The following is a 24,329-nucleotide window of genomic DNA, read 5'->3' as shown; positions in this document are numbered from 1 at the left end:
GCAGCTAAGTCTCTGCTGGCATTCAATGATCATTGATTAATTGGTGTTGGTATTTTATTATGCTCTTTTAGTATGGAAGTTGTGAAATTTGGAAAATTAATTTTTTCTGATAACACAATAAATACATGTAGTTTTTTTCCTTCCAAGATTTAAAAAAATAATCGCTCGAGTTGTACTCGAGCATTTTGGGACCCTGGAGCATTACTCGAACTCTTCTCGAGCAATGCTCGAAGATTCAGAAACAATTAAAATTATAACGACATATTTTTTTCTCTGATCAAGAAATTATAACAACATGTTTACTTATCAAGAACAAAAAAGCCAGAAAACATAAAAGTCGAAAATATAACATGCCTAAAATTTGTTGTGGGCGGACCCTTTTTTGTACTTAATACATGCCCAGCTCAGAAAGCCTAGCCCAAAGATTTCCAAAGCGGACAGCGGGGCCCGCAACAACACAAACCAGAAAGACATGCTCGATCATCGCAGCCGAAGATCGCATCCAAAGATCACAAAGAACCCAAATTTAACAACCAGACAGAAGCCTTCGAAATCAAACACACACGCACACTTGCAATAACATTAGAGTCATCAATAAAAAAAACATAAAAAAACGAAAGAAAAAACTCGTACAACCTAAAAAATTGAAAAGTCAATCGAATTAAAAACAAACACGAAGAGAAGTTTTCGGCATCCGCTCGCTGGAACCAAAACACAAAACACAAAATAAAAAGAAATTCATTTTTGTTGGTTGGAACTTGGGTTCGTGTTTTTAGCCAGCCCAACCAAACCACGCAACATTAAAACTGAGAAAAGGGCCTCGTATCGTTTGACGCAACGAAGTATGAAAGTACCATCGAATTAAAAAAAAAAAAAAGAAAAGGCAACAAAAACAAAACAAAGACCGAAAGAAAAGAAAATAGAAATAGAAAAGTGAAAAACAAAAAAAATAAGAAAATTATGGAAGGTGGAATTAGAGTGAGGAAAGACTGTTGGTTTTATGTTCCTGATTTTGCCTTTTCCTATTTTTTGATATTATTCTTGTTATTGATGTTGTTGTTGTCATATTTTCATGTCAATCCCCGAAATTCACATTTATTTTATTCATGTTATTCTCATTATTCCATCATGATAATTCTACGCCTCTCTCTTTCTTGATCTTTTCCTTGACTGTTACGGTATTTGTTTAAACAAAGGAAAAGAGAGAGGATATAGAGATAGAGAGAGAGAAAAGGAGAAATCAGATTCTTCGTTGTTTGTTTGTTTGCTTTCGGAAGACCCAGTTTTTGTTTTGTTTTTCTCTCCATGAGGATTTGGGAATTCTAGGGTTTCGAGGTTTCGAGGTTTGGGGCCTTGAAGGCTTGAAGGAAGAAGCTTTGTTCTGCCCAGATCTTGATCTTGCTTCAATGGAGGGTGCTTCCGAAGGAGAAAATCCGACTAAAAATCATGAAAATAACAACAGTAATGGGAAATTTAATAATTCCAGTGAGGGACAGAGCAAGCCCAAGCGCCAGATGAAGACCCCCTTTCAGCTTGAAACCCTCGAGAAAGCTTATGCCTGTAAGTTCAATCTCGATTTTTTTCTTTTTTTTGTTTTAAATTTATAGTTACTGTCTGTGAAAATTGAAGCTTCTTTTATTTTTTGGGTTTTTGATCAGTGGAGACCTACCCGTCGGAGGCGATAAGGGCGGAGCTGTCGGAAAAATTAGGGCTTACTGATCGGCAGTTGCAGATGTGGTTCTGTCACAGAAGATTGAAGGACAAAAAGGAAGGGGGTCCAACAAAGAAACAGCGGAAATCGGTGCCCACTTTGCCCGAGCCTCCTATTGATGATTTGGCTCACGGGTCTGAGCCAGGTAGTGATTATGGGTCGGGTTCAGGCTCCGGCTCAAGCCCGTTTGGGCATGCGGAGTTGCGGAATGTGGTTTCCAGGAGTGGGGCTGACGACGTGCCAATGAGGAGGAGGTATTACGAGTCACCCCAGTCGATATTGGAGCTTAGAGCCATTGCTTGTGTGGAAGCTCAATTGGGAGAGCCATTGAGGGAAGATGGGCCAGTTCTCGGCGTAGAGTTCGATCGGTTGCCGCCAGATGCGTTCGGGGCACCTATAGGTATAACTATTGGGTTCCCTTATTGATTGTACAGCTCAGTTCAGCAATGCCTTGTACTTGACTTATATGGGATTTCGTTGCAGCATTATGCAGAGAATTTTGTGCTTGTAGTTGTCTAGTGAGTTTATGATGGTCTGTTTTTCTCAGAGCATATTTGTATTTTGCATTCCCATCTCTAAGATAAACAGAAATTATTTTCATGACTTTTCTTTTTGCCATGTTTAAATGTATCAATAAGTTTGTTTATTTTATGGCAGTCATGGGCTTTACAAGTTTCCAGATGCATTTGGATCACACTTGCTACTTGGTTCACCAATTTTCTTAATAATTAAGGTTTTTTTAGTTGGTTTAACTTTGGTTTCTAGTGTAGTTTAACATTCACATTTGCTTTGAGGCTTTATGCACTGTGGTGATTATGTTAAGAAGTTTGAGTTCCAAATTTTTTCATCTTGTGGTGGTGGGGGTGGTCTAAAAGTATGGACTATTTCCTAAAATTATTGCATTGGAATCAGAAAAATTGCAAAAACATATGATTTATTGCTCAATAAAGGCCACATTATTGACCTAGCATATTATTGCCTATTGTTTGACTGATTCTTGTATGCGATCGGTTTGCTGCTAACCCTTTTGTTTCTATGCTTGGTGAAGCAGTTGCAGAGCAGCAGAAGCGGGCTGCCCATGCTTTGGAGGGCAAATATGAGCGGCATGATGCAAAACCAAATAAAGTCTGTCTCTTTTTCTTTGATAAAAGTTATTACTTTATATGCACCATATGATGGCATATGCAATGATATGCTGGTGAATCATTAAGTGATATACATGTATTGCTCTTTTTTTATTAGTATGATACATCCTTTATAACTTATGTGACTTTATCCCTAAAAATACGAGAGAAGCGTCCATTTGCTCTCTCATTTTCCAAGTTCTGGGTATTAGATTTTCTTTTAGCGAATAAATATACCACTACTTTGTTCTCCTGCTTGCCAGTATACCATAACCTTCTGTTAAGAAACTCTGATAAACGCACTCTTTTCAAATGATGTGTTGTTTAGAAATAGAAAGTGAATGTATTTCTATCAAATAACCATAAGACAATTGCATCACCACTTGTAATTTTGAATTAGTATGTGTTTCATCTCAGGCAACTCCAAGGGCTCTCCATGAGTATCCATTTCTTCAAGATCACTCCAGTATTCGGTCTGATGCATATGGACAAGCCGCACAATCTCATTTTCAAGATTCACCAATTGATGGTCCTAGTGCCAGAGCTTCATCATTTGCAGTTGGAAATGAGCCTTTGTCAAGGGTTCATGGTGTCCATGGTCATGGTCATGTGTCGCGTGTTCGTCTTCTGTCTCAGCAGGAGAGGCAAGCAGTGGCCTTTCCATCTCCTGGTGATGATGGCTGTGTGCCACAAAGGGACTCCTTTACTAATGTTAGAGTAAATACTCAGTTTAGTGATCCTCCTACTGTTGCACCGGAAAACTCTAATGTATTGTCTGATGGTCAAATTAATGACTCTATGCTGAGAATGGAGAGGAAACGCAAGGTATACTTGTGCAATTCAATTTTATTCGAAAACTATATTTTCTCAATCAAGGATTATTTTAATAGTTGCCCCTTGTAGAGTGAAGAAGCTAGAATTGCTAAAGAAGTTGAAGCTCATGAGATTCGGATCCGGAAGGAGCTGGAGAAACAGGATATTCTGAGGAGAAAGGTTCTATTTTTCACTCCAAAATGTTTGTTCTGAACTATAGGTGTTTGTATGCTGATATTTTTCTGTTTATAGAATGAGGAACGAATGAGGAAAGAAATGGAAAGGCATGACCGTGAGAGACGAAAAGAAGAAGAGAGGTTGATGCGTGAAAGGCAGCGAGAGGAAGAGAGATCAAAGCGTGAGCAAAAACGTGAAATTGAACGAAGGGAAAAGTTTTTGCAGAAAGAATATATAAGAGTAAGTTTGAGGAGCCACTAATGTAATGCATTTGTTTTGTATCTTTGGTTTTTCAGCATAAAATGATAAATTCTTGATCCCCCCTTGTCTTTTTTGCTTTTCTTCTCCTGGGTTTATCTTGCAGGCTGAGAAAAGGAGGCAAAAGGAAGAGCTTCGCAAAGAGAGAGAGGCAGTGAGACGCAAAGCAGCACTTGAGAAGGCTACTGCACGCAGGCTTGCTAAAGAATCTATGGAGCTTATTGAGGATGAGCAACTAGAACTAATGGAATTGGCTGCTGCAAGCAAGGGTTTATCCTCAATCATTTGTATTGATCTTGACACCTTGCAAAACCTTGATGCATTCAGAGGTAGGTATTGCTTGGCATTCTGCACTGAGAATTTCATCTTGTGTTCCCCTCCTCAACTCCATGAGATTGTCTTCATTGTTTTGGCTCATTATTTTCTGTAGTAACTCTACCAATTTTTCTGATGAGGTGATTTTCTGCTTTAGATTCTCTGGCTGCATTCCCACCTAAGTCTGTGCAATTAAAAAGACCATTTGCAGTTCAGCCGTGGATCAACTCAGAGGAGAATATTGGTAACTTCCTAATGGTGCGTCCTTCCTTTTTCCTTTTACATGAGATTTTAGAAGTACTATGTGTATATTTTTTATATTCTTGTATGGCTGATGGTTACATTATTTCCTTATGCACACTGCATGGTTGGTAATATCTATGGTCCAGCTTCAATATGCTCTTCTTGGCATGTGATTCTCATGGCTTTCAGTTTTTTCTGTGCAGTTATAAATTAAATGCTCTCTCCAATAATGTCATATGCATGTTATTTTGAATAGATTATTTTCTTGCTGATATTTGAATTTATGCCTCTGGTTCTGATAATTGAGTATCGTGACGGTGACAGGTTTGGAGATTTTTGATTACCTTTGCTGATGTTCTCGAGTTATGGCCTTTTACTCTTGATGAGTTTGTTCAAGCTTTTCATGACTATGTGAGCCACCAATGAGTTATTTTGTTTCAAAATTGTGCATTCTAGTTAACTGTTCTTCATCTGTTTTCTGCTGCTGTTTAATTCCATACAATTTTGATATCAGGATTCAAGGTTGTTAGGAGAGATCCATGTTGCTCTCTTGAGGTTGATTATAAAAGATATTGAAGATGTTGCAAGGACTCCTTCTACTGGATTAGGAGTAAATCAAAATGGTGCTGCTAATCCTGGTGGTGGACATCCACAGATTGTTGAAGGAGTAATCTTCGCTCTCTGCATGCTTGCAGTTGTTTTGTTTGTTCATTTTATTGCTTTTTCCTAATTGTTCTTTAAATATATTGAATTTTACTTTCTGTTTCAGGCATATGCATGGGGCTTTGATATACGAAACTGGCAGCAGCACTTAAATCTGCTAACATGGCCAGAAATATTCCGGCAACTAGCACTGTCTGCCGGATTTGGGCCACAGTTGAAGAAAAGGAGTACCGCATGGTCATACTCTCCTGATAATGATGAGGTTCTCTTTTCAATTATTTATTATCTTTTCTTTCAAAGGAATTCATCTCCTTCATCAGTTAAGGAAAGAGTAAAAGGAAAAAACTGAAAAACAAAAGGAATACCGCATGGTCATACTCTCCTGATAGATGTTTCTCTCCGCTCAGTATTGATTTGTGAGTTGAACTCTATGAAAGGGTGAATTGAGGTAGTGATTTAGTTCAGGCTTAGCATACTAAGCACAACAAAAGTGAATTTTAATTTATTTTTACTAAAAAACTCTAAAATATAAATAACTAAGGAACCCATATGAATGTCGTTTGGACTTAGCTTGAAGTGTAATATTAGCACAAGGCTCAAAGACTTAAAATCTTGGACTTTCAGATTGGACGGCGTGTTCTAATTCAGTATCAATTTTCATTCATATTAAACCACCTTAAAGGTGGCTGTCCCTATGTAAATTTTGCTCAATCAATAGAGTACATTCAGACATGCTTTTTTTTTTTTTTTTTTTTTTTTTTTTTTTTTAATAATTCCAAAAATTGTAAAACGCACAGTATTACTTGTAATTTCAGGGTAAAGGTTGTCAGGATGCAATTTCTAATCTTCGCAATGGTTCAGCAGCTGAAAATGCATTTGCAATAATGCAAGAAAAAGGCTTACTAGCCCCACGAAAATCTAGACACCGGTTGACTCCTGGAACTGTAAAATTTGCAGCTTTTCATGTGCTTTCACTTGAGGGAAACAAGGGACTAACAGTGTTAGAGCTTGCTGACAAGATTCAGGTGATTTGATTTAATGTTAGCAGAAACTCTGTTGTGTGTCTTGCGACAAGAGTTGAGTTTTTTGGTATCGGGATTTATTTGCTCCCTCTTTCCTGATTTTTTTTCTCTTTCTGTTATTTGTTCTTTTCTGTAAGAAATCTGGCCTTCGGGACCTGACAACAAGCAAGACTCCTGAAGCTTCAATTTCTGTTGCTTTGACAAGAGATACTAAGCTTTTCGAAAGAATAGCTCCTTCAACATATCGCGTACGAGCTGCTTACAGAAAGGATCCTGCTGATGCCGAGGCCATACTTTCTGCAGCACGGAAGAAAATTCAGATATTTGAAAATGGGTTTTTAGCTGCAGAAGATGCCGATGATGTTGAAAGAGATGATGCTGATGAGGTTGAAAATGATGAGGTTGAAAGAGACGAAGACTTTGAATGTGATGAAGTTGATGACGATCCAGAAGTTGATGACTTAGCTACTCCATCAGTTGCAAAGAAATCCCCTGATGATTACAATGAAGTAATTACTTTCTCAGAAAATGGAAAGGATTTATGCAATGATGTTGCACTGAATGTGCAAAATGAGTTTGAAAACGATGTTTCATCTTCCCCAGTGAGTGGTTCCAAAGATGCAAACTGCCCTAGTGCTTCCTCTAAACAGTGTGTTTCGGGTGCGGATTTTAGTGCTAGTAATCTTGACCAAGAAAATATGGAGATTGATGAAAGCAAATCAGGTGAGTCATGGGTTCAAGGACTTACAGAAGGGGAATATTCTGATCTCAGTGTGGAAGAGCGTCTTAATGGCCTGGTTACCTTAATTGGTGTTGCAAATGAAGGAAACTCCATCCGTGTTGTTCTTGAGGTAAACATTTTTTTTTTCAATTTTGTGAAAATCAATGAATTGTTGTATTTTCTGTGTTAAATTTGACACCACGAGTTCAACAGGATCGCTTAGAAGCTGCAAATGCTCTTAAGAAGCAAATGTGGGCAGAAGCACAGCTTGATAAAAGTCGCCTAAAAGAAGAGAATGTCGGTAAGTTAGATTTTCCATCTTTTGTGGGAGGCAAATCTGAAACACAAGTTATCGGAGTGGAGGATGGACAAAGCCCTGTACGGGATGTTGATAATAGAAATATTGAAGCATCTCCAGGCACTGCAGAAAATCAAAAGTCAATCCATGGTTCACAAGGGGTTCAGAATCAGCTTAATGGTTTGCCTGTTGAAAGGACTTTAGGAACCCAAGATATTTCCATGGGTCCTGACAACTTCTTGAGTCAGCAACTTGCATATGCATCAAAAAGGTCGCGCTCACAGTTAAAATCATATATTGCACATAGAGCAGAAGAGATGTATGCATATAGGTCCCTGCCTCTTGGTCAAGATCGCAGGCATAATCGATACTGGCAATTTGTTGCATCTGCATCAAGCAATGATCCTGGTTCAGGCAGGATTTTTATTGAATTGAATAATGGAAGTTGGAGGCTTATTGACACTGAAGAGGTACTTAAATGCTTACGGGTTTAACAATTTGTTTCAGGGCTTGTGTATGACATGAGAATATTTTAGTACTGGTGAATATTTTTGTTGGTTATGACTGCATTTCATCCTCCTTAGGAGAAACTGCCATTGACCCTTCCAGCCCTTTTGAGTAAATTGAGGTTGGGCTAGGCATCATTTGCTTATTAGCAAAGTTGATTCTTTATTATCTGTTTGCTGGCCTTGTTACCAATTGGAATAAAATATCTGATCATCAAGATTTGGGTCTTGTGATTGATGTTGGCAGCACGTCTTACATTGGTAATAGGTTTTGTCTGCTTGCTTGGTTGAATCAAATTTTATGTTTGTTAGATTTGATATGCTGTTTCAATTTTCCTTTTAAGAGTTTCTTATATTCCTTTTTCTGCAAAGTTAAGATTAAGATGCTTTGGTCTTGGTATCCCAATAATGGTGGCTTCTTGCGCTTTCAACCTTTTTCTGGTGCTAAATGTTGATAAATACTTTTCTGGTTCAATTCTTTTAGACTTGTATTTGGTTTTAACCTTGCTTCTTCTGTTTTTTTCATTATTTTAATTTGTTGAATCCATTATCTGTGTAGGCCTTTGATGCTCTATTGACGTCTCTGGACACACGTGGGATTAGGGAATCCCATCTACGCTTAATGTTGCAAAAGATTGAGGCATCCTTCAAGGAGAATGTTCGGAAAACTTCACATTGTCCTAACAGTGCAGGCCCAAGTAAAAACCGTGTTAAAAATGAAGCCGACATGGATTCTAGCCCTGATTGCCCTTCTGGTTTCGACAGCCCTGGCAGTACTGTTTGTGCTTTGAATTCTGATACAGCAGAGACATCCTCTTCTTTCAGAATTGAGCTTGACAGAAATGAAGCAGAAAAAAGGGCTGCCTTGAGAAGGTATCAAGATTTTCAGAAGTGGATGTGGAAAGAATGCTTTAGCTCATCTACATTTTGTGCCATGAAGTATGCGAAGAAGAGGTGCAGATCACTGTTTGATGTTTGCGATTTCTGCCTTAGTTGTTACTACTTCGAAGATTCCCACTGTGCTTTTTGCCATCAGACTTTCAGTGCTTTCTATGCAAATTTTAACTTTAGCGAACATGTGATTCAATGTAAAGAAAAAAGGAAGTTGGAACCTTGGGATTCCCATATGCCATGTACTTCTCTTCCCTTGGCCAGAAGATTGCTCAAGGCATTAATAGCTCTTATTGAGGTGAGATGCTAATGGCTTCACTATAATCTTGAGTTTGCTTGCCTAAGAACGTGGCATCTAATGTATGTGCACTTGTTTATTTTATTTTATTGAGTCTATACATCACTGACATTCTGTTTGATAGGTATCTATTCCACCAGAAGCTCTTCAATCATTTTGGACTGAAGACCGTCGAAAGACCTGGGGTGGGAAACTGAATGCATCATCATCAACGGAAGAACTTCTACAGGTTGTCTTACCTTTTTTTAGTTTCATTCTTATGATTCAACCTTTGTCATGATGTAAATTAATTTCCTGATTTTTTTTCACAAACAATATGAAAATATCATGTGGAAATATTTATCCATCAATTCCGCATGCATTTTTCTACGTGTTATGGTATTCTATTCACCGGTGAGCTTCGGACCAGTATGACCATGGCTCATGATGTGTCAATTCGTGATACATAATTTATATATTGAGTTGCTCAATTTTGGACAAACTTTGTTGCAGATATTGACTCTGCTTGAGACTGCCGTGAAGCGAGACTTTCTGTCATCAAACTTTGCAGCGACGGAGGAATTACTTGGCACCAGCAAACAATCAGAGGTTTTTGTTCCTGACTTTCTAGACAGTGGATCAGTTCCCCTACTTCCTTGGATACCACATACCACTGCAGCTGTGGCTCTGAGGCTTCATGAGATGGATTCATCGATTACACATATACAGCTTGAGAAAGCTGAGCCCAACAGAGACAAGGAAGTCAAAGAATATCTGGTGAGTGTTCCTGTTCTTCTCTCTGCTCTCATTGAGGGTTCCCCAAAAAAAGAAGTTGAAAGAGAATCAGGTGTATGATTACTGACACAAATGCTTGCAATTCTTTTAGAAAAATACAAATCTTGTGATATTATGAAGATCTGGCGGTTCTAGTCTATCTGGATGGAACCCCCCAATGTTGAATATGTTAGCCACAGGATGTAATTGATGTTGGTGTTTATACAACTTTCACCGTGTCAATGAACAAGTGGTCTTACATATCAGTCTATCTGCATGGGACCTGCCTTATAGAATATGTTGAATTTACGTTGCTGGTGTTTATACAACTTTCAACGTGCCATGAACGAGTGATCTTACATGTGCTTTTCTTGTCCACAGAAGCTCCCTATGAGACTTGCCCCACTGAAAGAGTCTGAACAAACAGAAGTAGGCCACAATGAATACATTCGGGAAGAGAACAATACTCACCTGAAAAGTGCACGAAACAGCTTTAGACGTGGTAGGGGAGGTCGTGAGCAAGGGCGCGGTAAAAAGTGGCAGAGAAAAGTGAATAATTCCAAATCTGGTGCAAGTCGGCAAAAGGGTAGTGGGAATCTGAATCAAGGGTTTAGACCGGTTGGGAAAAGAACACAAGGACAAGGGAGTGCACGGGGTCGCAGAACTGTTAGAAAGAGGAGAACAAAGGACAGGGCTGTTGAGGGGACACCTCTGGGCCGCATGACTGACGTACGCAGTAGCCCTGAGAGTGGAGGGGAGTCCCCGAGAAACTTGGGTGAGGAATGGGATGATGAAAAGATAGATATGATCCATATGAAAGGTGATGAACAAAGAGAGGGATATGAACAAGCAGAGGCATTGGAATCTGAAGACGATGACCAAGCAGTGGGATATGAACAAGGAAACTGGGAAACTGGATTTGATGGGACTTCCAGCGGATGGCACGAGAGTTTACTGGAAGCAAGTGATGAGGATATGGATGCTTCTGAAGATGACAATAATGGCATTGAAGAAGTGAGAGATGAAGATTCAGAGGGGGATGTAGATATGAGTGATGCCTCGGATGAAATACAAAACAAGATTACAAATGATGATGGCTCAGATTCTGCAGTTTCAGATGACTATAGTGATTGAAGTTTGAAACCTGAACTGCCTTTGTGCAAGCATCCCAGATATACTGGCTGCAATATAATTTTTGATATTGCAGCTTCACTAGCGGCTCATCCTATCCTGGTGATGGAATCAATATTGCCCCACCAAATCTTCTTTTTATTGTTATTATTATTAGCCTCCCTTTTATTTTAAACTTTCCCTGTTTATGGATTACATTTTTAGCAGTAGTTTGGATAGAAGTACTGGATAGAGGTCCTGCACTAGTTGTGCAGTGTAACATGTAAGTCATTTTAAGCGTGTAACAAACCTTTACCTAATGAAAAAGGTGAGCAAGTTATACTGCAAAGATCCTATCTTTTATATTTCAGTTATATTCATGGAAGATTGTATTTGAAGATATTTTGATAAGAGTTTTTTCTCATTTTTATTTTCCCATTTTTAAACAAGCAACTCAATTTTGGAGAAAGGGTCATTTATATTGGAGACAATCGTGTGATGCGATCACTGAACAAGATTAAATTCTAGAACACATAACTAAGCTTTATTTGCTGCTGCTTCCAAGCTAGAATTGACCAGCTTACATCTGTGGGGCAAACAAATGTTTAACCTTACAAAGACTAACTAGTTATACAAATCCAGGCCATCTCAAAAAACATATTCACAACCGTCCCAGAAGATCCCAGAAGATTCGCATGGCGCATGGTGGATCGAATGACTCGAATCAAATCATACCCCGAAATCAAATCATGCCGCCAAAAGTTTCTTAATTCCGGCTTTCTGTTCAGAATTCAACCTACTCGGAAACTTGATATTGAATTTGATTCTAAGGTTGCCCTTCTTGGATGGGTCTTTAGGTATGGGCATACCCTCTTTAGGGACAACCTCCTCATAGTCTGGATGAATGACATTGTTGATGGGGATGGCGAGGGTCCTTCCATCTAGTGCGGTCAGATGGACTGTGTAGCCCGTGAGAGCTTCTGCTAGGGAGATCTTCTGTGTGACAACGAGGTCGTTGCCATCCCTTGTGAATGTGCTGTGTGGTTTCTCATCAATTATGAACACAAGATCTGCAGGAATTACGTTTCCTTGCTCATTCCCTTTCTCTGGGAAGGTGATTTTTGTTCCCTTTTTCCAGCCAGGCTTGATTTCTATGGTTAGGATTTCCTCCACTGGCAAGGTCTTCCTGCATCACATGATAAGTAAGGTCACTAACCAGAAAATAGATATAGATTGGTCACATGACTTGCATTATGAATAACGAATCATTCAATCAACAGCAGGGAAATGGGATGGTAGCAACACTTATATTCCTTTTTCCTTTTCTTTTCAAAAGATAAGAACACAATAAACAGATCAACTCAAATAAAGTCCAACTAAAATTGGAATGCAGAAAACTGCTGACATCCTTTTTACAGAAACTTCTGAAATTGTCGAATGAATGAATAACTGATTATGAAAAAGTCATAAAATAAATTAAACAAGTACAAAAGTAAAAACACAAGTATGTTCTATAAAACTGAGTGATAAGCAGGAACTTACCCACTTGCATCTGCAATTTCCCTTGATATTTTCATCTTCTTAGTAGTCCCCCTATAGAGCTCCTCAAGGCTACATGGCAACCTCTTCTCTATCGGTGAAGCTTTTCGTGGAGCCTGAGTCATGGGCCGGCCTTCTCCAAATGAGCTAAACATGTCATCTCCAAACAGTCCACCAAAGGACCTGGTACCCCTCATGCCACTACCAGCACCACCTCCCATTCCACCTCCCATTCCACCCATGGGGCTTGAGAACCCGAAAATCTCAGCGAAAATGTCGTCGGCATTTCTGGGGTTGAATCTAAAGACATTTGGACCATCCCCAGTTTGGAAGTAGGTAGCTCCACCAGGACCACCAGCATCTGGTGGCGGCACCTGGCCTTTTAGGCCTTCTTCTCCATATTGATCATAAATTGCTCTTTTCTGGGGATCACTCAGAACCTATAAATTCAAAAGACACAATATCAGATTCCAAGCTCTGGCATTCGTACACCATCTAGAAAACGATGAAAGATGGAATCTTTCTGTCATTTTGAGGAAATTTATATATAAAAGATAGAAATTTTAACTTATACAATGAGACTTAAATAGAAAAGGAGGTGAGGAACATGTGGGATTCGCTTAGAGGTATAAAACCCAGATGATAAAAAGTAAAAAACAACAACAACAACAACAACAACCAAAAGAAAATAGGTGAACGAAGAAAAGGAAGATAAGGGTGAAGACAAGACCAACCTCATAGGCCTCAGAGATCTGTTTGAATTTCGCTTCAGCTTCTTTCTTATTGGTGGGGTTCTTATCGGGGTGCCATTTCATGGCCAGCTTTCTGTAAGCTTTCTTCAAATCGTCATCTGTGGCGTTCTTGTCAACCTGCAAAAGCTTGTAGTAATCCACACCCATATCTTCCTGCTCTTCAGACAGCTGCTAGTGTTTTTAAAACTCAATGAATTGCTCAAATTCTTCAAGGCTATCAAAATTTATAATTGAGTATGTTCGAAAACTGATGCTTTGTTCTTATTAAGGAAAGTGGCACTGGAATTCGAAGGAAAGAGAAACAATATGTCGAAAGAACCAGAACGGTGTGGAAGTTTCCAGATAGAGAGTTTACTTTACTGTGTGGTTTGTAGTGACGTGGCATCTAAAGTTTACAGTATGGTAAAAGGGCATAACGAGGTGGCAAATGCTTGAGCCCAATAAAAGACACGTGTGAGTGTGACGGCTGGCGGGAGGCGGAGAGGTGGCTTTGTGTGTTGCTGTGCTGTGAATAATTTTGGGCTTTGGGGCTCGTGACTGTGGAGGGTGCAATGCAATTATGCAAGTACGATGGTGGAAGGAAGGGGCGTGCTTGCTGTTCATCTTTCTTGCCTTTTGCCCAAACCAATGGGACGACCCTTCTTTTGCCCGTATTCATCGCCCACATTCAACCCCATTGCTCTTCTCATTAGATCCAATGCAATTGTGACACATGCGGTGCTGCGATCATGAATGGGTATTGAAATAATTCAAATTCTACGTGTTTGTTAACACATGTGAATTTGAATGATTTCAATTCTTGACTTTTTATATCTCTATTAACGTATAAAGAATAAAAAATTATATGAGTTTCACACTAAAATTCGTAATTAATACTCTCAAAATCATGAATGAAATCAACTACAATCCGTAATCAAATACGCTCAAAATCGGGAATAAAATCAACTTCGGCCGCACTCATAAAAGAAGTAGTTAATCTAATTCTCATATCTTGATTACTCCATTTAAATTCTCCAATCCATGACTTCTTCCATCCTTCAAAAGTAAACATGGAGCAAATTTCGATATTTTTTTTCGGTAGTGACGAATTCCATTGCCTAATATATTGCATTTTTATTCACATACATAAAAACAAAAATCAATATAGGTGGCGATAAAGAATACGAAGCCTCACCGTATGAAAATGAGGCTGTCCACTTGGTATCCTCACCCTGTCCCCTCCAAAAGTGAAAAGTCCAGAAAGTCCCTTTTTCCTACTATCACGGTCAGTCACTCACAGACTTACTGTGATTGCACTCAAAGCTCCTTCTTCTTCTTCTTCTTCTTCCACCTCCAAACCCCGAAGCTCTATCTACCAGAGTCTTTCTCCACATGCGAATGTGATCCCTCCAAATCCCCGCATTCTACAATGTCGATGCTATCTTCACGGCTTTTCACCATCACTGACCAATCTAAGCTCGCATCTTCATCCTCCACCTTTCTGTTCCCTCTATTTCCCTCACATTCTCGAAGCTTCTCACAGTCACCGCGATCATCGATCCTCTACGGCCGCACTCATGTTGCCAAACCCATACGCGCCCCCGCTAGCCAGCTGCCCTCCGCCGCTTCATCTGTCACCGTCGAGAACTCAGAGTCCGAATCCGACCCGTCCGGCACGCTCTTCGTGATCCGAGCCCGAAACCGCATCGGCCTTCTCCAGGTCATCACCGGCGTCTTCAAAGTCCTCGGCCTCCACGTTGAAAAAGCTACCGTCGAGTTCGAAGGCGACTTCTTCGTCAAAAGATTCTTCGTCACCGATTCTCATGGCGCGAAAATCGCCGACCCGGATAGCCTCGATAGGATCAAGAAGGCCCTGACGGACGCCATCGAAGACGGTGGTACGGTCTCGATGGGTCCCGCTAGTCCCACCACGAGAGGTGTGATGGTCCGCAGGCCCGGGTCGGGTTTGGGCATGAGCTTGGGCTCCGATAGTGCCAAGGCTGAAAGGATGTTCAGGCTAATGGATGGGTTTTTGAAAAATGACTCCATTAGTCTGCAGCAGGATATTCTTCGTCACGTTGAGTACACGGTGGCCAGGTCCCGCTTTAACTTCGATGATTTTGAAGCTTATCAGGTAATTTTGTTTTCTTATAGTAATCTTTAGGCTTATGTTTTTGAATAGTTTGATTTTGTGGTTTCCAAAATTGGCATAACAGGGCACAGTTGAATGTTCTCAAATTTGGCGGGAAATGTTCTTTATTTTCGTCATTTATCATTATTCTGGGTTCCCTGAGTTTTATTGTAGTTATCAAGTGTTTGCATATTTATTTACGCTTGTTATGATTATTTTGCAGGCCTTGGCGCATAGTGTAAGAGACCGGTTGATTGAACGTTCGCATGACACTCAGCTTTACTTCAAGAGGAAAGACCCTAAGCGCGTATACTTCCTCTCGTTTGAGTATCTTATGGGTATTTATGTACTTCCATCAGAGTTGTTTTATACAATCTATGGACTTTGGATGATGCTAGTGTCTGTTAACCTCAAGCCTCTCTAGACTAATTGATAATGTTTCATTTTGATCTTGTAATGAAGTGACTGCTTGTTTTCCATGAGTTCCCAATTTAGTGCTGTGTATATTTTCCTTGATGTATCGCTTGCTTGCCGCTGAAATGCTATTTGTTACTGAGCTGTCAGGTCGTTCCTTGTCAAATAGTGTCATCAACCTTGGCATCCGGGATCAATATGCAGATGCTTTAAGCCAGCTTGGTTTTGAGTTTGAAGTTTTGGCAGAGCAAGTTAGTATGCACACCTTTTTCTTTTGCTGATGTCATTCCCCCATTATGATCTCTTATATATACCATGCACACCATGGAATATATACTTAATTTAGCAATTTATTCTGCTATGGTAAGTGTTTTCCTGATGTTTCAAGGAAGGAGATGCTGCCCTTGGTAATGGTGGCCTAGCTCGTCTTTCAGCTTGCCAAATGGATTCTATGGCAACTTTGGACTATCCTGCATGGGGGTATGCTGACTCTCTGTTAGCATATAATAATCTAATTCATTATACCCCCATCAAATTTTTGTCTTTAATACTAGGATTACAGTCCCTTTTAGCTCTTTGGTCTCTTTCCTCCTCCAAGACAGTGAAGTCTAGGCAAGCGAGGGTTACCCCTAATGTATAGCATATTATTCCCGCTTGATAAAAAAATGCGGCAGACATGATTCTTTACACTTTATAAATTAGAATAGAAGCAGTCTCTGGAGAGAACTCAAAACTCAGATAGGCTAGTGATCCCATAGGAAATGCTTTGATGTGCCTCACTTATATTATGCGTTATAATAATGTGCATGCTTAATGGCTTTGAGAACTAAACTTATTAATCAATATGAAAATTCCACACCGTTTTTATTATGGAACTAGTTTTTTGCCAACAATTTCTTACATGGGATGTAATTTGGTGACGTTGCATCTTCAATTTGCAGTTATGGACTACGTTACGAATATGGATTATTCCGCCAGGTTATACTGGATGGCTTCCAACATGAACAACCCGATTTCTGGTTGAACTTTGGAAATCCTTGGGAAACAGAGCGGGTTCATGTAACGTATCCAGTGAAGGTGTGCAAATACTACTCCTGTTTTTAAAGTGCTCATTGAATAATTGAGGTTGTTTTGATATTCATTATATCTCCTAAAACTTCAAAACCTTTTGCTAACTTCTGTTTTTTAATTATTAACATGGATAAGTTCTATGGGGTCGTTGAAGAGGAAAATTTGAATGGAGAAAAATGCAATGTTTGGATCCCTGGAGAAGTGGTAAGACAATAAACTCTTTTTCCATTAATTAAGGCTGCATTCGTTCTACAAGTCCTTTGATATTGTTTAATTCATATGTGCAAGATGGATTGCATCTTGTAAACATGATGAATATAATTGGTTATTTCAGCTTAGTGGTTTGTCTCCACACTGCTAGGTAGAAGCTGTGGCTTATGATAATCCCATACCTGGTTATGGAACAAGGAATACTATTACTCTCCGTTTATGGGCTGGAAAACCAAGTGATCAACATGATATGGTAATTTTTTACTAACATTAAACATTATGCATTTCCAGAAATGCGTTTTTAATCAATATCCTACGGAAATCCTAAATGAAAGAGTAGCTACAGTATTCTCTCCAATTGTTCATGTTTCAATAGAATCCATCTCTTGCCTCCTAAAAATTTTAGGTGAGACTAATTTTTCTATGCAATGATCCGCACATGCAGGAAGCTTATAATACTGGAGATTACATCAATGCTGTTGTTTGTAGACAGAAAGCAGAAAATATAAGTAGTGTATTGTACCCTGATGACCGTTCGTTTCAGGTTTGCTTGTTTCTTCTTAATTCCGTTATTTATTGCTTATTTATAATATATTTTGAATATGTATTGTAATTTGTATTGTATCAAAAGATGATATGTTCATGCAGAAACTGGCTACTTCAATGAGATGAAGATTTTCCATTATGCCTATCATTAAGGTTTTTATAGATGCTGGGACAGTTTATCAACATATTGTTATCTAGCATTCTGTATAAGAATTGTATGGATAGCTTGAACTCTCAAACTTTAGGATTTTGGAGTACAATAATCATGCTGTTATTTCCCTGCGTTTCTATCCACCTTGTAAACATTAAACATCTTTGAGGTCTTGGGTACATGATAGTTTCTTTCTTTTCCAGCATTATGTTGTAAATCATGTTTACTTATTTGAAAAAAAGAAAGATGGTTTTATCATTATTGTTCTTTTATTTTATCTGCATGTTTCTGAGAAAATGTACCTTCTTAGAAGTTTGGAGAAAAGTCATGAACTCAGTTACGTGGTTTCCATGGGGATGACTCATGTATATTCTCATTTTGTTGCTTAGTATGTTTCCCTTTTCACTTTATTTTGTATTACAGGGGAAGGAACTGCGATTGAAGCAACAATATTTCTTTGTCTCAGCATCCATACAAGACATAATTCGGAGATTTAGAGAGGCTCACAGTAACTTTGATGAATTTCCGGAGAAGGTCCAAGTCTTAATGTTATGCGTTTTATCATATGTTGATTTCTAGGGAATAAACCATGTTATTACCCTATATGGCAGCTTGTTTTAGCTACAATGAACTTTTATATATATTACTTTCCTCTGATAGTCATTCAGGTTTGCTTTTCTGTTTTTCCTTTTTTCCTCAGCTCATTTTTCCTCGTCTTAATTAGGTTGCTCTGCAGCTCAATGATACTCACCCATCTCTTGCGATAGCTGAGGTCATGAGAGTGCTTGTTGATAAAGAGCATTTGGGTTGGAATAAAGCGTGGGACATTGCTTGCAAAATCTTTTCGTTCACAATACACGCAGTAATTGCTGAAGGGTTGGAGAAAATCCCTGTTGATTTACTGGGCAGTCTTCTCCCACGCCATTTACAAGTGCGATTCTAAAGACTCTTTTTTGACATGAAGAAATAATGATTTAATTGTCATATATATTACAAATTTACATCAAGATAGTGGTCTGCTAGGTTTTTGGAAATTTGTATCAATTCGTGCATCAGTTCATCTTTACTCCTGGAGTTCTATTTCCATGAGATTGTTATGCTTTCCTTTATACTGAAGCAACCTTATAAACTAATTATAATAGAATTATCTGTTCAATAGCCATTATTTTATGAGATTATTATTTTGTCACTCAAATCATTGTGGTAAGGTTTTTATTGCTCCAGATTATATATGAAATAAACTTTAAGTTTGTGGAAGAGTTGAAGAAGAGGATTGGTTTAGATTACAATCGGCTATCCCGAATGTCAATTATTGAGGAAGGCGCTGTGAAGGTATGTTTAAAACCATATTGTATTTGATGGTATATTTGATTGTATTCTTGATAGATATATGATTCTGGGCTTAAATTGTGGTTGGCGTCTGGTATTATATGTAGTATTTTGTAAACTCTACAGTTAATCCGTACACCATTGTGCTTATTCTTGCAATCATATTATGTCTCCTATGCATAATCTCTCTTAAATGATGACATAACAAAAGAAGAGCATAGAAAACGGGGCATTTGGAAATCTCTGCAAGGCAGTCTTTTGTACTTAAATGAGTTTTTGGCTTCTTTTTCCCCTTTCAAAAGTACATTCTTAAGGTGTTTATTAAGGATTCTTTGGTCTTCTTGATGAGAAAATGTTTGTTTAGCAATTTGACCTTCAATTACCATTTGATTTGACAGAGTATCCGAATGGCAAACCTGGCGATTGTATGCTCCCATTCTGTGAATGGTGTTTCCAAAGTACATTCAGAATTGCTAAAAGCAAAATTATTCAAGGTACTATGTGTTCCTTGCATCGTTGTCTTTTCCCTTGTCTTATGACAAAGTTGAAGATGTCCAAATTCTTATGATACCTTAAATTAGGTCATCTGACACCTCTTCTCTTTCACAGGACTTCTATGAGCTGTGGCCTGAGAAATTTCAATGCAAGACAAATGGTGTTACCCAGGTATAAAGTTCATAGCATCTTTTATAAAGTACTTGCTAGTTTCATTAGATTTTTCAATCTGTTTATGTGGTTGAAGAAGAATGGTGAGATACACACCTCCAAAGATGGGTTCTGATGGCCTTTGTAGTTTGTGCTGTTATAGTTATCAAATGGGGCTTATGGAGCAGAGTGTTCGACATAGTTTAAGCTTTTAAACTACCCCAGTTGAGCAGTAAATTGGGATGCATCAACCTTTCCTGCAGTTTTAATGTCTTAATTAATGTTTGACTCTGATGCTGTCTGTTGGTGACCACTTAATTGGATGCATGATGCTGTGGAACTTAGAATAGATTCCTGTACAGTTTGTAATCTTGGTCTGAGAGGTTTTCTATTTGTGCATATACATGCATACATACACGTGCGTATAGTTTTACTATTATTGTTATTATATGGCTCATAACATATTCAAAGGAGGTTCTTATGATGCATCGATGAATCAGGATTCATCATTATTCTTAGCAGTATACTGTTTATATGCATGTATGTGATAATGTACTGACATTTGATTTCTCAGCGCCGCTGGATTGTGGTGAGTAATCCTAGCCTGTGTGCTCTTATCTCAAAATGGCTCGGAACAGAAGCTTGGATTCGTGATGTTGACCTTCTAACTGGCTTGCGAGCATATGCAGCAGATCCTGACCTTCAACAAGAATGGATGATGGTACTCCCGATGCTTGATATTTGTACAGCTGCTTAGGAACCAAAAATATATTATGCTTTTGGCTTCGTTTGTTTTATTATTATTATTGTATATATGCCCATGTGGTAGGTTAAGAAGGTTAACAAAATGAGGCTCGCTGAGTACATTGAAGCGATGAGTGGTGTGAAGGTTTGGTCACAAGTTCTTAGAACTTCTATCCTGTTCATCTTTTCTCTTTTGTCTGGAAGATATGTCTAATAGATTACACTGAAATTTATCACTTTCAACTGCAGGTTAGTTTAGATGCAATGTTTGACGTGCAGACAAAGCGAATACACGAGTACAAAAGACAGCTGCTTAATATACTTGGCATTATCCATCGATATGACTGTATCAAGGTGAATCTGATTTTATATGGTGAAGAACTTTGCATTCTATATTTTTATAACTTATTAACAAAGAACTACCTTATACCTTCTTAAGGGAGCTATCACCATCCTCAAGTATTGTGCATACCTTTTTCATCTTCTTGTCACAGTAATTTAAGAAGTTGTTGGACAGTAATTTGTTGATTTTTCAATGAGATATGATGTGGAGTTGGAGCTTTCTTCTCATGTTTTTTCTTTTTTGGTAAGAGCTTTCTTTCCTTTTTGCCCCCACTTATAAGATGAGCACTTTGCTGCAGAACATGGAGAAAAGTCAAAGGAGTAAGGTTGTACCTCGTGTCTGCATTATTGGAGGAAAAGCTGCTCCCGGTTATGAGATTGCCAAGAAGATTATCAAACTTTGTCATGCTGTAGCAGAAAAAATAAATAATGACACTGATGTCGGAGATCTTCTGAAGTTGGTAAGAGAAAGAATTATGTATCCTTCCATGCATTCTTCCTATCTGGTTTTGTACAAATATTGAGAGGAACTAGCATGAGTTAAAATCTCTGGTTTTTCACTCTACATATGGATACAATTATCTTCTATTTGATGTAATTTCTCTGTTATTCCAGGTTTTTATTCCTGATTATAATGTATCTGTTGCTGAATTGGTAATACCTGGGGCTGACCTTTCACAGCATATAAGGTTTGTAAACTTTGCAGCATCTAAATTTGATGAAACCCCAAAAAACACAATCTTTCCATATACTTATTGGAGTTTCTTGGCCAAACTTCAATGTTATTGCGGTTTTCATATTTGATATCTCAACTTGTGATGATTCCTCTGCAGCACCGCAGGGCATGAGGCCTCTGGAACTGGAAGCATGAAATTTCTTATGAATGGATGTTTACTCTTAGCTACAGAAGATGGCTCTACAGTTGAAATTGTTGAAGAAATAGGAGCAGACAACCTGGTAAATTTTATATAAAATTATTCAAGCATACCACTGTGATATGAATTGATCTTTGAGACCTTCTCTAAAGATAGACGACGTGTGACTGAACATAACATGAGCTTCTGTAGAGAATGGAAAGTCCGAGTGAGATTTATGTAGCCAACTTAATGTAGTTGAATTCAGCTTAGCTGATTGTGATGTCAAGTATTGTCGAGCAACTGAAATTTGCTTTTGCTGTTACTTCTTGCAAGATGGAATCTGTGTATTGACTATTTCAAGATTTTAGATTGGTATATACTTGTTTGTAGTATAGCAGAGATAATTCTCTTAGAACTTGCTTTCTCCAGTTTTTGTTCGGGGCAAAGATTCATGAAGTTCCCAAATTGCGTGAGGAAGGATCTCCTAAAATGCCACTGCAATGTGCACGTGTTATAAGGTATGCAATTACAGTCACTTCAATCAATCATACTCACTTAGCCAGTTAGTGATTGGGGTGACCAGTCTAGAATTTTCAGATTCTTTAGAGGGCATGTGTTTGATGTCGTTTTTGACCATTGTGTGATGTTCTGAGCAAACTGTTTCCTCAGGTTCTAATTCTGCTGTGATATTTATTATGTGTAGGATGGTCCGAGATGGCTATTTCGGCTTTAAAGACTATTTTGAATCTCTATGTGATACTGTGGACGGTGGTAAAGACTTCTATTTGCTTGGTTCTGATTTTGAAAGCTATTTAGAGGCTCAGGTAATTATTTCTGTTTACTTGGCAGTCCCAACCCAAAGCATATATATACATGCAGTTTCAGTTTGGTGTTGTATAACTTTACTATGGTGCGTGGGATTTGAATCTATATGACTACAGGCTGCTGCTGATAAAGCATTTGCGGATCCAAATAAGTGGACTCAGATGAGCATCCTTAGCACGGCCGGGTCGGGGAGATTTAGCAGCGACAGAACAATCCGAGACTACGCTGAGAAGACTTGGGGAATTGAACCATGCAGATTCCCATCTGATGGCTAGCTCACCCTCATCCACACCCCAGTAGCAACATTTTACAGATTTGAATCAATGGTCAATAAGCTTTCAAATAACGTATCTGTTCCAGATAAGGAGCTGTGAGCCTGTGGCAATGAGAGGGTACTAAAGAGACAGCCACCACTACTTGTGTATACGTAGGTCTATTGCAATTCAAAGTGTAATAACTATAGGCCATATACCTATAGCCTCAAGTAAAGACTTTAAGCTGTAAATTGCACGATTACAATTTATTGAGTTTTACAAAAACGACCAAAGGATGTAACGTGTTCTTTGAGGATGCCTTCAGTTAGAAGAACACTGATTCTACTTTCAAACCAAGGGAAAAAAGACTACTGATTTTATAATCAATAAAATTATTTTCTTCTTATTGGCCACATTTCATAAAATTCAAATAATCTCACAGCAATGTATTTATTAATTTTATTTTCTAAATAAGGACAAAGGTATTAACTTTATATTTTTCTTAAGTTTGAATACTAGTGTTATTAGAAATTTAACTTATCTAACAGATTATGTAATTAAAAGAAAAAAATTGAGCTTAACCTTTAAAACATCTTTTCAAACCAATAAAATAAAATGAAGAACATATACATATTAAAAGTACAGCCGCGCGGCTATACTTTTCAAATATATTCGAATATTTAACTAGTATAGCCGAACGGCTATACTGTTTCAAAATACGACATGGCGACTTATTGAAAGAGTATAGCCGCGGCTATACTCTTTAAATATATTTCCGAAAAAATAAAGAGGACCGCCTAGGCGGCCGCCTAGCGCCTACCTCCTCTCAAGTCAACCAACCTCATCTTGATTCTTGGGATAGAGATGAGTAAGAAAAAAATGGAAGACACGACATGGGAGCAAAGGCTCCATGCCTTAACTCATGTCCTAATCAACCCAACAACCACACCACCTCTTCACTCTCAGTTCTTCATCTCCACCCAAATCCCATGCTACCTAAACTGGGACTACCCACCAGTCCTCTGCACCAAATCCACCTTCCCTCCTATCCATCTACAATGGGGCCTCTCTCTCTTCCTCAAAAGGGTCTCCAGATTTGGGTTTCCTGAGACTTCTTGGAGGTCCAAATGCCCTTATCACCTGCCCCCACCATTGATTCTTGCAAAAGGAATAGAGGAAGCTCAGTGGGGTGATGAGCAGAGGAGAGAAAATTTTAGGAAAAGGATGAGAAGAAAACGCCTTGGGGGTGATGTTAATCCTGTGCTTCCTATTTTGGTTCCCAATCTCTTGTTGCTTTCTCTTCTGTTTTGGAACCCATTTCTTTAAATTAAAAGTGGTTCCTGTTGTTAACATCTTATCTTACTCTTCTTGTATCTGGGTCTTTGAGAAATCTATGTTTTATTATTAATGCTTCTTTTTTCTATATATAAAAGAATGAGTTCATAACTTTTCATACTAGCTAGCTTTCAGCTGGAATCAGTAGTCTTTTACAGATAAATGTATTATTAATTTTGAGCTCCCACTAATTTTTGTTCAAAACTCAAAGTCTGCAAGAGAAACAAAAGGAAAGGACAGAGAAAAAAGGAGAGAAGAAAAAACGTATTTGAAAGGCTGAAACTATTCCTTCCGCTAATCGC

General features: G+C 38.5%; 4 protein-coding genes across 4 annotated transcripts; 3 read left to right on the top strand and 1 right to left on the bottom strand.

Annotated features, from left to right (window-relative positions):
* The first annotated feature begins 843 nt into the window (after nucleotides 1–843).
* Nucleotides 844–11,305, top strand: LOC117626801 (homeobox-DDT domain protein RLT1). The gene is made up of 18 exons (XM_034358643.1): nucleotides 844–1,560; nucleotides 1,659–2,111; nucleotides 2,763–2,836; nucleotides 3,253–3,660; nucleotides 3,739–3,828; nucleotides 3,901–4,065; nucleotides 4,190–4,412; nucleotides 4,556–4,656; nucleotides 4,966–5,052; nucleotides 5,156–5,308; nucleotides 5,411–5,566; nucleotides 6,120–6,329; nucleotides 6,464–7,177; nucleotides 7,261–7,815; nucleotides 8,411–9,040; nucleotides 9,165–9,269; nucleotides 9,533–9,796; nucleotides 10,175–11,305. The coding sequence occupies exons 1-18, from the start codon at nucleotides 1,407–1,409 to the stop codon at nucleotides 10,925–10,927; spliced, it is 5,295 nt and encodes a 1,764-aa protein (XP_034214534.1). The 5' UTR covers nucleotides 844–1,406; the 3' UTR covers nucleotides 10,928–11,305.
* Nucleotides 11,306–11,420: 115 nt separating this feature from the next.
* On the bottom strand, nucleotides 11,421–13,755 carry LOC117626800 (dnaJ homolog subfamily B member 1-like). The gene is made up of 3 exons (XM_034358642.1): nucleotides 13,177–13,755; nucleotides 12,446–12,882; nucleotides 11,421–12,089 (listed from the first exon to the last, which is right to left on the bottom strand). The coding sequence occupies exons 1-3, from the start codon at nucleotides 13,339–13,341 to the stop codon at nucleotides 11,651–11,653; spliced, it is 1,041 nt and encodes a 346-aa protein (XP_034214533.1). The 5' UTR covers nucleotides 13,342–13,755; the 3' UTR covers nucleotides 11,421–11,650.
* Nucleotides 13,756–14,474: 719 nt separating this feature from the next.
* Nucleotides 14,475–23,100, top strand: LOC117625752 (glycogen phosphorylase 1-like). The gene is made up of 22 exons (XM_034357294.1): nucleotides 14,475–15,307; nucleotides 15,528–15,642; nucleotides 15,869–15,969; nucleotides 16,107–16,198; nucleotides 16,660–16,795; nucleotides 16,925–16,993; nucleotides 17,151–17,252; nucleotides 17,445–17,543; nucleotides 18,120–18,230; nucleotides 18,421–18,627; nucleotides 18,921–19,028; nucleotides 19,424–19,519; nucleotides 19,635–19,691; nucleotides 20,245–20,391; nucleotides 20,500–20,559; nucleotides 20,664–20,768; nucleotides 21,056–21,217; nucleotides 21,372–21,445; nucleotides 21,590–21,713; nucleotides 22,043–22,131; nucleotides 22,317–22,437; nucleotides 22,555–23,100. The coding sequence occupies exons 1-22, from the start codon at nucleotides 14,603–14,605 to the stop codon at nucleotides 22,711–22,713; spliced, it is 3,039 nt and encodes a 1,012-aa protein (XP_034213185.1). The 5' UTR covers nucleotides 14,475–14,602; the 3' UTR covers nucleotides 22,714–23,100.
* A 405-nt stretch (nucleotides 23,101–23,505) lies between these two features.
* Nucleotides 23,506–24,138, top strand: LOC117625880. Its single transcript, XM_034357470.1, has one exon. It carries the CDS (start codon nucleotides 23,557–23,559, stop codon nucleotides 24,016–24,018), a length of 462 nt encoding a protein of 153 aa, XP_034213361.1. The 5' UTR covers nucleotides 23,506–23,556; the 3' UTR covers nucleotides 24,019–24,138.
* Nucleotides 24,139–24,329: the final 191 nt, after the last annotated feature.

Source organism: Prunus dulcis, chromosome 4 (genome assembly GCF_902201215.1).
Source record: "Prunus dulcis chromosome 4, ALMONDv2, whole genome shotgun sequence".
Taxonomy (NCBI): domain Eukaryota; kingdom Viridiplantae; phylum Streptophyta; class Magnoliopsida; order Rosales; family Rosaceae; genus Prunus; species Prunus dulcis.
The sequence above is the reverse complement of the archived record's forward strand: the minus strand, read 5'-3'. Positions and strand labels throughout refer to the sequence as shown.

What these genes read in the sequence shown, in the direction of transcription:
- LOC117625880 (XM_034357470.1), top strand. Translation starts at nt 23,557, where the DNA reads ATGAGTAAGAAAAAAATGGAAGACACGACATGGGAGCAAAGGCTCCAT.
- LOC117626800 (XM_034358642.1), bottom strand. Translation starts at nt 13,341, where the DNA reads ATGGGTGTGGATTACTACAAGCTTTTGCAGGTTGACAAGAACGCCACA. An exon ending in AGATCTCTGAGGCCTATGAG is followed by an intron (nt 12,883 to 13,176) that starts GTTGGTCTTGTC and finishes TTGAATTTATAG; the next exon opens with GTTCTGAGTGATCCCCAGAA. An exon ending in GAAATTGCAGATGCAAGTGG is followed by an intron (nt 12,090 to 12,445) that starts GTAAGTTCCTGC and finishes CATGTGATGCAG; the next exon opens with GAAGACCTTGCCAGTGGAGG.
- LOC117626801 (XM_034358643.1), top strand. Translation starts at nt 1,407, where the DNA reads ATGGAGGGTGCTTCCGAAGGAGAAAATCCGACTAAAAATCATGAAAAT. An exon ending in CCTCGAGAAAGCTTATGCCT is followed by an intron (nt 1,561 to 1,658) that starts GTAAGTTCAATC and finishes GTTTTTGATCAG; the next exon opens with TGGAGACCTACCCGTCGGAG. An exon ending in AGGATATTCTGAGGAGAAAG is followed by an intron (nt 3,829 to 3,900) that starts GTTCTATTTTTC and finishes TTCTGTTTATAG; the next exon opens with AATGAGGAACGAATGAGGAA.
- LOC117625752 (XM_034357294.1), top strand. Translation starts at nt 14,603, where the DNA reads ATGTCGATGCTATCTTCACGGCTTTTCACCATCACTGACCAATCTAAG. An exon ending in TTGAAGTTTTGGCAGAGCAA is followed by an intron (nt 15,970 to 16,106) that starts GTTAGTATGCAC and finishes TGATGTTTCAAG; the next exon opens with GAAGGAGATGCTGCCCTTGG. An exon ending in CAAGTGATCAACATGATATG is followed by an intron (nt 17,253 to 17,444) that starts GTAATTTTTTAC and finishes CCGCACATGCAG; the next exon opens with GAAGCTTATAATACTGGAGA.